Source organism: Astatotilapia calliptera, chromosome 11 (assembly GCF_900246225.1).
Source record: "Astatotilapia calliptera chromosome 11, fAstCal1.2, whole genome shotgun sequence".
In the NCBI taxonomy this organism is placed as follows: domain Eukaryota; kingdom Metazoa; phylum Chordata; class Actinopteri; order Cichliformes; family Cichlidae; genus Astatotilapia; species Astatotilapia calliptera.
Window position 1 is genome coordinate 5,774,916 of NC_039312.1, and position 16,001 is coordinate 5,790,916.

A 16,001-nucleotide genomic window follows, 5' to 3' on the forward strand; every position below is an offset into this window, starting at 1 on the left:
CTTTTCTTCCCCTACCCGTGTGCTGCGTCACATTTGTGAGGATTGTGTATGTCGCTGTAACATGTACAAATCAGTCTTTGGTGCCACCTAGTGGTTTGACACTTTCACTGCGAAAGGAGTTTTATTTTAACCCCCCCCCCCCCAAAAAAAAAAAAAATATATATATACACACACACACACACACACACCTTAGATACTTAGAACTTTAAAGTAATCTCTGAATTATCTCGAATAAATCGATCCTGGGGTATTAAAGAAGAAACTCTAAATTGCATTAATTTCTCTGGTCCTGTCTGGTTAAACTTTTACTGCCCCCCCGTGTTTTGAAAATGCGTCCACTTCCATAGCAACCTGGACTCACAGTGATTGAGTTTGACTTTCTGAGTAAGCCCGTCTGAAAGTACTGTCTGCCATTTTTATTTTTAAGGAAAGGCATGTGTGGATTCATTTCAACAGGTAAGAGCAGCACTTTAAACACATCTCAGTTTACTCATGTTTTTACAACTAGCGTGTTGGAAATTTGAGTTTTTCTTTCTCTTTGCAAGAGTTTCTCCGCCTTACTGTGGACAGTTTTGTGAGTAAAAGTTTAGATTCCTCATATTTTCCCCAGTCTGTTACAGCTCGGACAGAATGTTTGTTTTTTAAGCGTTTTAATGTTGATCTTCACACAGGAGAGCTCTCTGGCCTCTGATGCTGTACTGGCTCACTTCTTCAATGATTTCCTAAGTGCGCCGGTAATGTAGGCCTGACATAGATATGCAGAACTTTGACATGGCTCAAAGCAGTTTTCTTACCTTCGCATGTTTTTGCCAGTCTTTCCCAGAGGCTTTGCGGTACAACCGGGAGACGGGGCTGTTTGAGATGGCGAGTAGAGCGGTAGAGTTTGTCTCCACAAGAATCCGATCAGCCCTTTACAACAGAAAATCACAGCTTCTTGCTGTTGACCCGTCACTGCTCACCAAAATGCCCCCAATAGACAATCATTACGCTGTCTGTGTAAGTAGCTGCTAGCAAAATGTTTGTGTGTGTTTGTATGGAGGGGTAGAAATCTCTATACTGGATTGAAGAACTTGTCCCTGACATTCACAGTGCCTGGACAGAGAGCGAGGAATGCAGTGGATCAAAAAGGAAAGATTCCCCTTTTTCCTTCAAAGTGATTGTTATCATGAATACAGGTAAAGTGTTAAATCCTGTTGAAACAAATGTTTTAATACATTTGTTTTGCAGGCAAGTTTCATCTCATTTTTACCTACATTTTCTCTTTACCTATGAAATGTGATTTCTTTGCAGTATCCAGACAGTGTGCTAAGATGCCTTGATGCTGACTTTGCTGTCTCCTTATTTTATGATGAACAAGTAAAGTCTGGGTCTCTTTTTAGTTTAGTTTGCAAGTGTTTTAACTTCGAAAAGAAGTATCGATTTAAGATTGCTACTTTCAGATCTGAGACTAATCTCTTCTCCGTCTTTTAAGAAGCCTAAAGGCTTCAAGAATCTCTGCAGAGAGAGCCATGCTAACTTATAGGCTGCACATAGAAGAAGCAATACAACAGCAGCCATTTACAGGCCATTCTTTTGAATCTTTTGTCTCGTCTCTCTGCCTCACCAGCTGTGGCACATGGCTGTGCCTACCTGAGAGGTTTCTACCTGTTATAAGGGAGTTTTTCCTTTCTACTGCTGCCAAGCACTTTCTCATCTGATTGTGGGGTTTTCTCTGTATTATTGTAGGGTCTTTTTCTTACAATAAAAAGGGCCTTGAGACAACTGATATTGTATTTAAATAAAACTGAATTCAACTGAATTAAAAAAAAAGAATGTTTTTAAGAAATCTTGCTTGTGTATTTTCCAACTGGCAGTGCCTCCTCTCTCTGTGATTTTCCCCAGACTAGCCAAGCTTCTGCTTCAGTGGGACCCAAACTTGTGTATTCACAGAAGGAAAAGCAGTTCAGTTCGGACCACCCTGTCAGCCCCTCAACTGCGTTCCTTAAAATTAAACACGGGTAATACTAATGTAGTAAATGTCTTGTCCCGCAGTGCAGCAAAACAAAATGTGTTTGTATCCTGTGAGTATAAAAATAAGAACTATGTGTGTCCCATGTTTTTATTTCCTCACATCTCAGGGTTTATGAGCACACGCAATCTTACATGTCTAACATCTCTGCAAAAGGAACAACTTATTCCAAAAAGCAGTGACTCAACCAGATGTTACTCCAGCTGGTCTGAGCCAGAAAGCCTGTGTTCCTTTCCCCCTTTGTCCTCATCAGGTTTCTCCTCTGCTCACCTTCAAAGTGGGAAACCTCAGGAACTTAAGAGCTCACAAACAGAGCTGGGTGTCTGCTCTGGGCTATCATCTGTTAGTAAAGAGAAACACCTAAAAGAGATCAGTAGCCTGGCATCTCATTCTCCCGAACAACACTTGGAGTACCTGGCTGTCCAAGTGACTGAACAGGTGCTTAAAGACACAATGAATGTAACGGATGGTCCGAACCAGGCAGACACTTGGGAGTGCTTCAGCAAGTCAGGAGATCAGGCAAACTGTAGCAGCACAGACAGATCCTGTAAATGTGACCTTAACCGACATCTCAACAGAGGAAGACTGGAGGGGGAGAAAGAGAGAAGTCAACGTGGCAAGAGGGGGTGTGGATGGGATAAGAAGGATCAGGAAGAGGGGAGCAGAGCCACAAACCAGGAAGATGTCCCTTATACTTGTTGCAATGATACAGGTTTCTATGGAAGCTTGGATAAGTTTAGGGAGTTTTTACAAGGAACGTCAGGAGAGAAGCTCCTTAATCTCTGGATGGATATAGAGAGACTGAAGGCTGCACGGGACAAAGAGCGGAAGCACAGGTAAACACACCTGTCTTATTCTGCAGCTCGAAAAGTTCTAAATATTCAAGCAGAATTTATTGTCTTTTGTTAAGTGAAATAAATTTTCAATGTGGTATTGTTTCAGGTATTTGGTTCTCATGAGAAGCTGCTACCTGCTGAGCAGCAGTCAGTTCAGTCTGAATGCGGAGCTGCTCTCCAGACTGGGACTGACTACCTCCCCCTGCTGGACAGAGGACAAACTGCGCTCAGTTCAGACCTGCCTCACTGAGCCTCTGCTCCACTACTGGTGAGATTTGCAGTGTTTATCTTCTAAATGTCAGTGACTGTGTCTAGAATGCATCCATAAAAATGACCTTTACATTTACTCCTGTATTACATTTATTATTTTGTTGTCTTGTATAATTGTTGATTGTGTTCTGTATAAACTGGGTTTTCATATGTTATAATTTTGCATGTGTCTAAATCTTCTAATGAAATTATGCCCCCTCTCTTTTCTGCAGGGTTCCTCGGTTCTGGACATCTCTGTGCCATCAGGAAGACCATAGTAACTCCTCTGATGTGGAGCTGAGGACAGGGTGGTGTTACAGCTCTTCTTTGGGCTCACAGCCTCGCTGTTGCTCAACGTTCTTACGAACTGACAGCAGCTCGCCCCAGTCTTCCCATACTGTCCGTACACAGGTAGGTGTATTGAGATATATGTTACTATGTGCTTATAAGCTTTATGGCAGGAAATCAAGCCCACAAAAGCATCATGAATAAACAACCCAGAGTTTTTATCAGTCAGCAGTAAAAAAAGGATTAAAAGATAGATTTTATCCATCCATCCATTCGCTTCCGCTTATCCTTTTCAGGGTCGCGGGGGGCGCTGGAGCCTATCCCAGCAGTCATAGGGCGAGAGGCAGGGTACACCCTGGACAGGTCGCCAGTCTGTCGCAGGGCCAACACACAGGGACAGACAACCATTCACACTCACATTCACTCGCACATTCACACCTAGTGGCAATTTGGATTATCCAATTAACCTATCCCCACAAGCTGCATGTCTTTGGACGGTGGGAGGAAGCCGGAGTACCCGGAGAGAACCCACGCAAACACGGGGAGAACATGCAAACTCCACACAGAAAGACCCCGGCCTGATGGTGGAATTGAACTCAAGACCTTCTTGCTGTGCGGCAACAGTGCTAACCACCGTGCCGCCTCATATGCGTGATTCATTTGAAACATACTGAGACCTTTGATGAGCATCTGCAGAGTGTTCACATCTTTAACTCATATCAGTGCAGGTTGAGAAAGTGCATACAGGGATAAAATAGTGTCGGTAAACCACAAAACACGGTCTTTACGAGCGTTCTGTGCCGATGGCCACATCTTGTTTATACTTGTATAAATTGTTCAACTTGGTAGTTTCTCCCTCTAGTCATCCATGCTCCTCCTGCATGCACTCTACACCCTGCTGGGGTCCTCTCCCACTGCCATCTCCTGATTTGTGAACCACTGCAGGAAGTGATTTATCAAACATCTTTTGCAGTCTAAAAACATACAAAACAGAGACAAACGGGAAAACTATTCAAGCTGTGTCTTTGCACGCTAAGGATTCACCTGTTTTGATAGATTTTTGTAGTGACTAAACAATGTACTGTGGGAAAATAATTTTAAAGCCAAAACAAATGAAAATCAACTAGTTTTCACTCCAGCTTTACCTAGTTATTTTATATAAACGCTATATTGCATTTAAAGTTTTTGTATTGTATTTCATCAGGTGATGTCCAGCAGAAGTCAACTACAGTGCACCACAATGATGGAAAAGATGCTGCAGGCTCTTTGTGCTGAGTCTCGTGCTGGCTCATACTTCACACACTTCTGCGAACAATCTGGAAACCAGGTACAAACAGCTGCAGATGTTAACGAACTGTTTTAGAGAACATGAGGCAGAAAAAAAGAAGCTCGAGGTAATTTAAAAGTGGTGCCAAAGAGTTTCTTCAGCTGAGCAGCTAAGACTATTGTTTGCAGTTCTCCACAGTGCTGTGCTGCTGTAGATGATGGCAGGTTGCTTTGTGCTTTGTGCTATTTGTTTGTGAAATGCATTGCTGTCATTCTCCTTCATACAATTATGTGTAGCTTATGTTTTACCCTGTGCCACATAGATTAAGAATCTGGGCTCATGTATGGAAACTGTTTCTTTTTAAAGCTTGACCCAACCACTAACTTGTGCTCTAACCGTTATAAATTCACATTAATGGATTGAAGTACATGTAAATATAAGTCAGCTGACAGGGTTTTTGACATGTTCAACACTGTTTTCCTGTCCCAGCTGTGGGTGAATGCACTTTACTTCTGGACTGACCTGCAGTATTACCGTGAGCTCTTCTACCAGGATGGTCTGGACCCTTACAGAGTGCAGAGAGAGGCACAGGTCAGCACACACAAACACACAAGCTGTTATCACTGTCAGTGTGTATGCACCACACAAAGATATGACACTAATTCATTCAGTTTGATGCTAATGTTGGCTTTTTAGTACAGTTACTGCAGGAAACAAGAAGCACATGCAGTGTTTTTGCATGAAATATGAAATCTTGGGTCTGTATATTTAGGTGTATTTGGTTATATGCCTCTAATAAAAGAATAATAAAATATTGAGAGAGATAAAGAGAGCTCAATTAGAGAGGATGCCAGGAAAAAATCACCAGTTATAATAAGGTAAAGCTGAGGAGATCAGATGTCTTAAATAAGCAGCCAGTAGTTAAAAGGCAATAAAACAGAGGTTGTGTATTAGATTTTCTATTATTCTCCCTTTTACGCATACGCACGCACGCACGCACGCACGCACGCACGCACACACACTCACACACTCACACACACACACACTCACACACACTCACCTGCCCTTGTGTACGTGATCTGTTAGCTTGCCACTCCCATTCTCCTCTCTGCTTCTCTTTCAGCCCTCTTCACCCCCTCACACTAAGCGGAGAGATTTAAACTCCCATAAAAACAAGTGAGTCAGACCCCCCCAGCTTTGCGCCAGTCCAGTCACCCAGAACCACCCAGCCTGACTGCAGCTGGCCCAGGGAGGAAAGCAGGCAGTTCTGGTCCAGAATACCTCACAGTGAAACCTATTTTCCTTCAGTTAACCTTTAGTTCACCAGAGCAGTGACATTTAGATGATCTTTCCATAATTCTGAGGCCAAGCGGGGTAACTGACTGACATTTATGTGGTGTGAGGGCAGCAGTGATGAGCGATAGTGAAGACTGTGTGCGAGAGAGCGCAGCGGTGGTGAAGAGAAACGTTTCTGACCTTAATACAGTTTTATGACTCCTTCTTTCCTCGCCTCTTGTCTCCTCTCTTCTCCTCAGTTCCTTTACTCCACATATCTTTTCAGCTCTGCCAGGAGGCGCTTTGGTGTTGATGAGAAGTTGAGAAGGGAGGTGTATGACAGACTGATGCCCCCGTTTGAGGAGCTGTTTGACAGGGTCGAGGAACACGCACTGAACATCCTGGTGGAGGCGTGGACCACGATGGTCAACAGGGACACAGAGTCTTTCCAGCAGGTAACCGCAGCGCTGCATTAGCACACGCTGCTTCATAAACTTCAGTTTATGTGGAGAAACTAGGCTTCCTTGAGTATTTCTGAAGGTTTGATTACACTGAGGCCTAATTAAAGGAGAGATTGCTTTAAACATGGATAAGCATCTGGTTTTTGACAAGCAAGAAAGTGACTTTCCCATGTGTGTGCTAGTGTTTATGTTGCTGTGTTTAGAAATCCAGAAAGATCAAACCGATCAGGCTTGTTAGTTTGAGGGTAAGGTTTCCTAAAGAGCCTTGCGGATTGGATTTAGATAGTTGCAACTCAGAAAGTGTCCATCACACTGTCCACTTTAATTTAAAAGCATAAAAGACGAAGAAATGCAGCGAATTCTCACATTTCAGAACCTTGAAATATGGACACTCAGATGTTTCTGACTGTAAAAATTATTTAAATGATAAATCAGTCGTGAAAATATTTAATGCTTAGTTTTTGTGTGTGTGTGTGTGTGTGCAGGTAGCTGTGCAGGAGGAGGTGCGCTCCATTGACAGCTGGGAGTACAGAGAACTGTGCAGCCTGTACGAGGAATCACAGCTGCGACTGGAGCAGGTCAGATCAGCATCCAGCAGTAATAAGATCTATAAAATGCTCGCACTGAGAGTTATTAGGCAGTAAACACACCTGCGAGCGTGAAACGGCTGTGTAAACATAAATGTGAAAATGTATTGCCTAGTAACAATGTTGATTATCTACTGCTATGAGACTGCTTTACTTGGCACAGATGCATTATTTGCAATGATGTCATACCGCTGGTAAAAAAAACAAAAACAAATGGTCTTTAGGGTGACTTTCGAACATCTAGGAGGCAGGATGTAGCATGGTTTGCAGGAGAAACATCATTTAGCTTTAAAGCTTTATTTTACTGAGGATTTGTCCTCAGCTTGCATTTTAAAACTGGACCTTCAGTGATGAAGTGCTGGATGAATCTTTGTGTGAATGGGTGAAAATGTCTGGTTGTCTAAAGTGCTTTAAGTGGTCAGTTAGATTCGACACTATCCGTCCCACTGTTTCCATCTTCCTCTCCTCTCGCTGCATCTGTCCTGCAGGGGGAGCAGTGCAGCTCCATGCTATCTGCTTCATCTATTACACCTACACACACTTCTGACTCTTGGTCCAGAGTGTCTCCAAATTACCGTGGTTACCGTTTAGGCTCCTTACTTCGTCACCGCCATGAGATCGGGCACTTCATGTCTTTCCTACAAAATCAGAACGCCAGGTGAACTGCAGATTTTAGACTTTACCTGTAATATTCATAAACAGTTATAATATGAAATATATATGGAAACACCATCCAATGGATTTGCTTTTGTTTAGTATCCATCTGATGTGCTGGCTGGATCTGGAGCAGTATAGGAGGACTCCTCGGCAGCACAAGGCTATCAGGCAGGAGAGATCAGCATGGATTGCTGCCAGATACCTCAACAGGAAGTACTTCTTTGGCCCTGACAGCCCTGCCATGACAGAACAACAGAATGATGTAAGTCAGCCCATCTAAATATTTTAAAACCATGTTAAACGTACCCATGTTGGCTCAGTAGCAACTCCAAAGAATATGAGTTATTGTCAACTTCCTGGTAAAGCCTCACAGAGACAGAGGAAGTAGGAACAGGCCGCCCGTGACATGACTATTCCAAGATGGGATTTGAGCTCCAGCTGAGGATCAGCATCCAGATTTGATAAACAGAGGCTGCTGCAGCTCTCACACAATTCCCCCATCTCCCTCCTCGGGACTCCTGCAGACTTGACGCTGACAGCTCTGACAGCGGGGTGTTGGCAGCGAGCGGGAGATGAGAGAACATGGTTGGAATTAAAAGGAGAAGAAGAGGAGAATGTTTGGATCCAAGAAGACAGAGATGATCAGCTCCAGCAACGAGGACAGTAGGATGAAATCTGTCCTGACGTTTATAGTGGGAGATGAGGTTTCTGGGTTCTAAGATTACTCCACGAGGGTGTGGTGCGTAGTCAGGATGAGTAGATGGGACATGCAGCGGTTGGCGTGGTTTTCTCTTTGGGCCCACAGAGATGCTTGTTTTTCTTACGTGTCACAGGACGCTGGTTCTGATGTGATTTTTTTTAGCTGTAATGAGAGAATCTATTAGTGAAATTTGTACAACTGCCACGCAAAAAGGTTGATGTTAGATATTTTTGCCACTATTTTATCTTTTTTCTATTCATTTGTCTCATCCCTGGGTTGCTGCATACATACAGCGGTTGCAGTTAAACAATAGTCTGATGTTGTTCTTGGGTTCAGATAGGCATGCAGCGCACTTGTTGGCATGAATCTTTTGTCTGATTTTTTTTTCTTTAGTCATCCTCATCTCATAAATACCATCAGAATAAATATTTGAACTGAGGATTTGAATTAGAAAGCCAATTCCAGTGGAAGGATCGGGCCTGGCTGCCGTTCTTGCATCTCAGTGTTGGTTCTTGTCTGCGTGAGCAATGTAGAGAGACTGACAGCTTTACTGCTTTGGCCCTTCATTCTTCAGTCACTCAGTCATCCAGTCACAGATTGGCCCCCTTTCATCTGCTCACTCCCACCGCGGTGCCATGACTGGTTCTCATTTCTGAAGCGAGTGTATGCGTGCACGCGTGCCTGTGTGCGTGCAGAATGAGATGAGAGAAACTATAAAGGAGATATAAAAAGAGAGACACGGCCAAATCGATGCATGAAGACAGAAAGCAGAAAGAGGGGAGATGAAGAGAGCAGTGGGTTTGTGGGAATGAAGAAGAGCACAGCAGGAAGCACAAAGGAGAGGTGCTGTCAGTGGGGTTTCCCCACTGTGGGCAGTTTTTCTTTCTCCCGTCCACCTCGACCATCATGTGTTCCTCGTATAGAAATCTATAGACGTGTCCGTTCAGTCTGCTTCAAACACGTGCAGCCATGAGCCGGCACTCCCCCGTGTTCTTTCCTGTGTGTCTGTGTGCAGATTTTGCATTTGGCAGGTGGAATTGAGCGTCTGAAGTTGGAGTGCCTCTCAAACCCAGTCGTCGTGGAGATCCAGGACGTCGTGAGGAATCACATCGAGAAAACATGGCTGCCTCTGTTTCTGTCCACAACAGAGTTCATCGAACGGCAGAAACGCAGACCAGAGGTGGACATACTCTCACACTTTCCTTTACAAAAGACGCCAGTGAATCATCAGCTATTTGACTCATGCAGGTTATACTGAAGGTCCATTACTTGAGAAAAACAATGGTTAGTAACAGTGGAATTTATACACACTGTGAGTGCAAGGGCGAAAGTTAAGTACTGTGATTACATCAATCATAAGCTAAGGACATATTTTTCTATTCTAACTGGAATTTCTCAGGTTGGCTGCTGTGACCTCTGAAGGCATTTGAAAGATATTTTTAGCCTTATTTCTTTTCCTTTTTGCCTTTCACAGGCCGCTGTTGTAACAGAACATGTTCTTAATGATGTAGTTATAGGTTACATTCATTCCTGGTACGTGTTGTAGTAAAAATAGGTATTTTACAAAAGCATGGCCCGTTTGTCGCTCAGCTTCACCTGGCATCTATTCAGCAAACTGCACAGTCATGGCAGTTTGTGCACGTGCTGCTGATAGCTTTAGTTAACTTTAAAAAGGTTTTAAACTTTAAGTGCCTTTAATACAAAATAATCTCCAGAGTGAAGTATACAGATTTTGGTGATTCCCTGAACAGCAGGACAAAGTTTGAATACTGGATCGGCTGTAAAAACATTCCATAGGGAAGTATCCTTTGGACTTCAGCGACCTCAGCATGTTGATATTTGCAGTTTCGAGTAAAACACCTGGAAAATTCTCTTAAAGAGACCTCTGGCCTAATGAGAGTTTAGTTGTACATAAACTCCGTCATGATATATAATATCTGTCGTAAAGTAAATGCAAACTGTTCTCCTGAAGCCTACACTTGAGTGAGAACTGTTCTTCCGTTTTGCTGAATATTTGTTGTAATATCACTTATTGCAAAGCTTACAACATTTCCTAGTTGTCTTGTGTTTATTTGCACACATCCAGCCTTCTAATACGCTTTCATGATGTCACCGAAGTCAGCAGAGCACACTGAGATTAACGATGCTGCAGAGAATCCTCTTTAACAAAGGTCAGGAGATTTAAGACACTGAATGATTAAAAAGAGTAGAAGTGATTTTGACCCCCTTTGATCTTCTGCTTCAGCTGTACCACGTGCACGTGTTTGATTCCTGGAGTGTAATGGTGCTGAGAGCAAACTGATATAGGAAGTCAGGCGCACATTAATGTTACGTGAGCAACCATTATGCGCAATTACCCTGCAGTCACTCTCTCAGGTTGCCTCATCAGGTGGAAACCCATAAACCTGGGATTCTGCTTCATTATGTTATCAAGTTTAGTCACACTGATCCTCTCATTAGGTAATGAGAGGCAGACACAGTTTAGCATTACACCGTGCAGGAGGAGACGAGCGGAAGGTGGAAAAGCTGGTTAAGAGGTGACGAGGAAGACGGCGAGGTCGTCTGAGACGGATGACATCAGGGAACTAAAGAGCTCGCTAGGAGGAGATAGAAGGAAATGCAGACGTGGGGCAGGTTAAAGGTCTAAAAAAAAAGAAAAAAAAGAAGTGCAGGCAGAGCTTTGGTTACAGCCAGCAACAGGGAGCAGTAGAGAGGTCTGAGAAGTGTTCCTAGTTATACTCCCTTTCTGACGTTGGACCTGTTTGCTTGTGTTTGTGTTTGTGTGTGTGGCAGCCACAAGAGGTGGCGGGCAGGCTCTCACAGCACGTCCACCGTCAACGCAGAGCAAGAAAAGAAGCCTGGAAGGTAAGGAGAAATCCTCCAGGGGAAGCTGGATATTTTTTAAATGGATAAAAATAAGGCATTTCCTGGCCTGAAAGCATGTGCGATTTAGTTCATGACTTGGCTTTAAGCACTGGCTTTGTCAGACACCATTTTGGCCTTGGGGTTAGTTTTCTCAAATTGGATCCAGAATAAATAAGATTAAAGCATCATTACTAACCTTCCTTTAATAGTTTTTGGAGTGATTTCCACACAGCTCTGTTCCCGTCCTCTCATCGCAGGACACAGATATAAAACATGTACATTTCACATTGGGAGCAGGATGATTACAGGAAGACGTTTTCATACATGATTGTGACCATCACGTTTATGATCATGATGTCATCACTGGCAAATAACGAGTATCATTATCTCAGTATCTGTGAGCTAAGAGTGGAACTCAGAGGTCAGCCGCTGTACAGGAGAACCCTGAACTGTATCGGGGTAGGTGATGGCGGACGGCGTGTCACAGATAACCCAAGGAATCCTGCGTCATGTGTCCCTGCAGGCCGAGGGCTTGTGGATGAGTTCCACCAAAGAGATCCTGCTGTTCCGACAAACCCTGCTCAACCCTGTCACCTGCCAGCAGTTCCAGGACTTCGTCTACTCGAAGGGAGGCTTCCTGGAGAATGATGTGCTCTTTTGGTTAGAGGTGCAGAGGTACAAGGTAAAATATCTTGTAATATCTATAAGAACAAATGCTTTCTCAGTCTTTTCTCGTCTCCCTCAGCTGTAAACCAGAACCAGGCACCGGTGGATCTTTGAAATGTCTGTTAAAATTTGACTGCTGTTTCTAAATGAACACTTTGCCCTCTCTGCTTAGAAGTCTTTATTAGCCAAACCTACTTGTGTTACTGTACATCTGAGCCAATATCTATGATTTGTGAGTCCAACTCTAAAAGCAAGTCAAAAATAATGTAAGAAATGCTTGATGTGCAGTTTGAATATGGAACAAAAAAAGAAGCTAGCCCTAGTTTTCCTATCTCGGTACAAAAATTCCTCAATGATTGCAAACATTTGTGGAACAGTGGGAACACAGAATTGTTCCCATGTTACTTTTCATTCCTCCTTTTCCCTCTTTGCTTTTGAATGCAGGACCTCTGTCATTCCCACAGTGATGATGCCACCATCCAGCAAAAAGTCTCCACAATCATCAGCTGTTTCATCAACTCTTCCATGCCCCCGGCCCTGCAGATAGACATTCCTCCCCAGCAGGCTCAGCACATTCTGGAGAAACGCCACGAGCTGGGCCCTTACATCTTTCGAGAGGCTCAGGTACTCGCGTCGCATGTGCGGGTCGAACATTTACAGACTTTTTTCTCTTGTATGTGTGCTTCAAGCTATTCTTCTCTGCCCGTAGATGTCAGTGTTTGATGAATTACTGAAGTTTTGGCCCGAGTTTCAGGAGCTTATCAGCAGCATCCAAGAGGAGCAACTTATTCCTCTGCTGCAGGAGAAACGAGTCAAGCACAGAGCCAGAGTAAGGAGACAGAGAAGGAGGGAGGAAGAGGAGGAGGAAGAGAAAAACAAAGGAAGGAGGAGAGCCCAGGTGAGGAAATGACAGCGACACAACATAAAAATCTGTGAGGGGAAAAAAAAACTTAATCAAAAATCTAACTCTTTGTTCAGGAAGACATGGAGAGTCAAGAGACCAGTGTTACAGAAGAGGATGAGGATGACGAAGATGATGAGGAGGAGGGGGATGATGATGATCGAGATGAAGCAAATGAACCAGAAGAAAGAAGTGAGAAAAAGCAGTCGAGCACACGGAGCAGAGTGTTGTTCACACCCACACAGACGGTGAGGAGCTGCCATGTGTTTGTCCTGCGGGTAAAGCTGAAAATGTGTTTCAAAAAAATGAATTTAAACCAAAATCAACGATATCCTTCTATGTGGGAGCACAAGATGCTAAAATAAAACCCCCTGACAACACAAAGTCCAAACAAGGCCTCGTCAGTCTCGACCACAGACCATAACGGAGAAACTCGATGCTCTAATTGAACCGTTTTTCTAATCATGTTTGATGCAACTTGATTTCTGGGCATTTGTCTTCAGCTGTCGTGGTCCTACTCCAAGTATATGGCAGGTCTGAAAAGAGAGGAGGTGCTGCTGAGGAGACGGAGTCAGCTGGAAACCACCTTCTCCACGGCCTCAGGTACTTGCGCGCGCGCACACACCGCTTTTTTCTCTGAGCTCAGCTAGGCTCCCATATCCACGGTTTTTGACTGCTACTATTCAGATTAAATGCAGGAAACCATAACAATGAAATGACATTTTGCCTTTTTCCCACAGTAAAATCCAGGCTACATTTTCCAAGGCTTTGATATTACGCGGCAGTTGAAGCCAAAGTACTGTCAAACTGACCTGCTCCACATGTCTGAACTGTCTCATTGGGCAAAAGTTCAGCCAAAACAGCCACTTCAGCCCATCCATTAATTATCAATGTTCTGTGAACGAGTCAGTTCCAGGCCATAATGAATGAGGATACATGGAAATGAAGCATAGTGCAAATGGTGTTTTAATGGGATGGTATAGAGGAGCGATGCTGTTAGGATCACAGATGGAGATCATCACTGATGTCTGCGGCAGCTACACGTGTGACAGAGTCCACACGAGTGCTAAACATAATGTCTTTAACAGATAAATAGCCCTTCTTATTCTTAATGACTGTTTTTACCGCGTCTTCCTCCCCCTGCCAGAGTCCTCTTCTAACCGTAGCATTAAGTCAGCGAGCAGCGAGCAGAGCTACCGGCAGCCCTCACAGCGCTCCTCCAGAACAAACAGCAAACAGTGTAACAGATACAACCGTGAGTGGACATATTGTAGAAACACTCTCTCAGCAGCCGTTTTGTCTTAGACAGGACAGGCTGGGCTTTATTTTATTATTATTTTTTAAACTGCAGGAGGTGTTAGAGCCTGAAGTGAAACCAGAGTGTGAGGAGTGACTCCATGCAGCGTGACTTTAACAGGGGAAGGTGACCGACGCCGTCATCGGAGCGCCAGCGCTGAAAACCGAGAGCTCAGAGGCTACTGATGTCAGAGTGTGTGACAAACACCACGCTGTGAAACGCAAATCTCTGACACTTGAGATAATTTCATTTGTTTAATAAAAAGTTTCTCCATTAATATATTATAGATTTAAATCTTCCGTAGAGCTCAGTGGTGAAACAATACAAAAGGGAACATTAACATGTTTGCATCGTGAGGGATTGGCATCGACAAAGAAAACAGTGTTACTGTCAAACAAGTGTTACATTATCATCTTTAAAAAACATTTTGGTTTAGCATCTAACATCCATCAACAAATATATAATATTGCACTTCACATTGGCATGAGACACCGACTCATAAGCAGAATGTAAACACACAGAGCTGCTCGTGCAGAGTGAACTCTTCCAGATGGGTTAGTTAGGAAAGGCTCCGACTGCTGCGGCCTGCACATTTGTATCTGTAACGGCGACAGAGCTCTGATTGGATTTAGTGTCCACTGTTTTTCTTTTTCCACAATTAAAACTGATCCCACTAATGTTCTTTGTGACTATGTGGTGACTTTTCTTTATCAGAAAATATCTTTCAAAGGCAATTTCTAGGAATTCTAGACACGTCTAAGGCATGGTCGACCAGGTGAACACATTTAGATATAAAACCCCCTCGTTTTTACACCAAAATGTATGTTTTGCATAAATGAGAAGAGTCAAAGTACAAGATACTTGTTTTTTTCACATTTTACATTAAATTGAAAAAATTGTTTCTGAAGCTGAAAGCCACACGTGAGTTTTCACGAATCAGTGGAATCCAATGCGTAAGGCTTTGTTCTTCACCATGGTGAACTTGCTGACAAACACTTTTGCAAAAGCGGGGTCCACCAGGTAGCGATAACACTTGGTGACCGAGGGCGGGGGCTCTGTGAGCGTCACTGGGGGCTGCAGCTGGAGGGAAGCTGCAGAGGGGGAAAGAAACTGAGAGGCACGCATCACGTAATCCACCAGCCTCCGATACTGCTGCTCGGACAGACGCTCACGAACACCGTCGCCCTGAGAGAGAGAACACACACACACGGTTACACTGCTGCTGCACCTGCCAGCTGCAGCAGAGCTAACTAAATCATACATCAAGGTTTAGGAATGCTTGTGCACACTGCTGGAAGAAATTAGTCTGGTCTTAATTAACTGCGGCACGTGATGCCATTAACATCAGTGCAGGAGTTAGAGACTCCGACTGTGTGATCGCTGCACAGCTTCATTACTTTTACAGCCTCACCTCAGCATCACTAGTAACTGTCTGCTGCTGTAACGTGAGTGTGAGCTCGCCCTGCTGTCCTGGTTCCTGCTGACACTCCACCTGGAGGCGGCAAGTGGTTTAACATTCACGTCATTATCTATAAAAGGCCCACGAGTTGTTCTCTGAGAAATGTCATCAGACTCTTTAATTCTTTGTGTCTGTGAGTTACCTCTGTGATGGGAAAGGCCTGCTGCTGGGTGTCCTCGCTGAGGCTGACGACAAAGAGCACCTCAGACGTGAGCAGCAGACAGCCGGCGTGCTCCTGACCTGACCCGCTTACAATGGTCACATCCAGGGACATGTGGAGCTCTGGACGCCCCAGAGACTGCAGCATTTTCCTGCAGTCAGAGAAAGCAGGGACGAGTAGACGCTATGAAACCAGCTGGAATCTTTATATTACCCTATAATTTAGAACTATAGACACAACTCCTCCTGCATGACATTTGTGTACATGTACACACGCACAATGAAAGCCTCCATTCAGCCTGCTAACATCAGATATACACTTTGTC

General features: G+C 44.0%; 2 protein-coding genes across 5 annotated transcripts in view; one reads left to right on the top strand and one right to left on the bottom strand.

Annotated features, from left to right (window-relative positions):
* Positions 1-367: 367 nt before the first annotated feature.
* Positions 368-14,734, top strand: rgs22 (regulator of G protein signaling 22). 2 transcript variants are annotated; one of them, XM_026183462.1, is made up of 24 exons: positions 368-456; positions 546-574; positions 672-734; positions 814-996; positions 1,090-1,175; positions 1,882-1,997; positions 2,118-2,844; positions 2,951-3,112; positions 3,327-3,504; positions 4,586-4,708; positions 5,138-5,239; positions 6,184-6,378; positions 6,870-6,962; positions 7,460-7,629; positions 7,728-7,890; positions 9,344-9,508; positions 11,122-11,193; positions 11,717-11,875; positions 12,304-12,483; positions 12,569-12,757; positions 12,838-13,008; positions 13,264-13,363; positions 13,908-14,015; positions 14,112-14,734. In XM_026183462.1, the coding sequence occupies exons 1-24, from the start codon at positions 435-437 to the stop codon at positions 14,126-14,128; spliced, it is 3,573 nt and encodes a 1,190-aa protein (XP_026039247.1). In that variant the 5' UTR covers positions 368-434; the 3' UTR covers positions 14,129-14,734. The 2 variants fall into 2 exon arrangements, with proteins under 2 accessions (XP_026039247.1, XP_026039248.1); XM_026183463.1 differs by lacking the exons at positions 368-456; positions 546-574 and having other exon boundaries at positions 672-726.
* The window catches only part of vps13b (vacuolar protein sorting 13 homolog B), a 314,335-nt gene continuing 312,631 nt past the window's right edge, over positions 14,298-16,001 (bottom strand). For all 3 annotated transcript variants that reach the window (XM_026183458.1, XM_026183460.1, XM_026183459.1), the window contains exons 66-68: positions 15,659-15,827; positions 15,469-15,549; positions 14,298-15,242 (exon numbers count right to left, since the gene is read on the bottom strand). In XM_026183458.1, the coding sequence (XP_026039243.1) occupies positions 14,994-15,242; positions 15,469-15,549; positions 15,659-15,827 (499 nt within the window). In that variant the 3' untranslated portion in view covers positions 14,298-14,993. The remainder of the gene's footprint in view (positions 15,243-15,468; positions 15,550-15,658; positions 15,828-16,001) is intronic.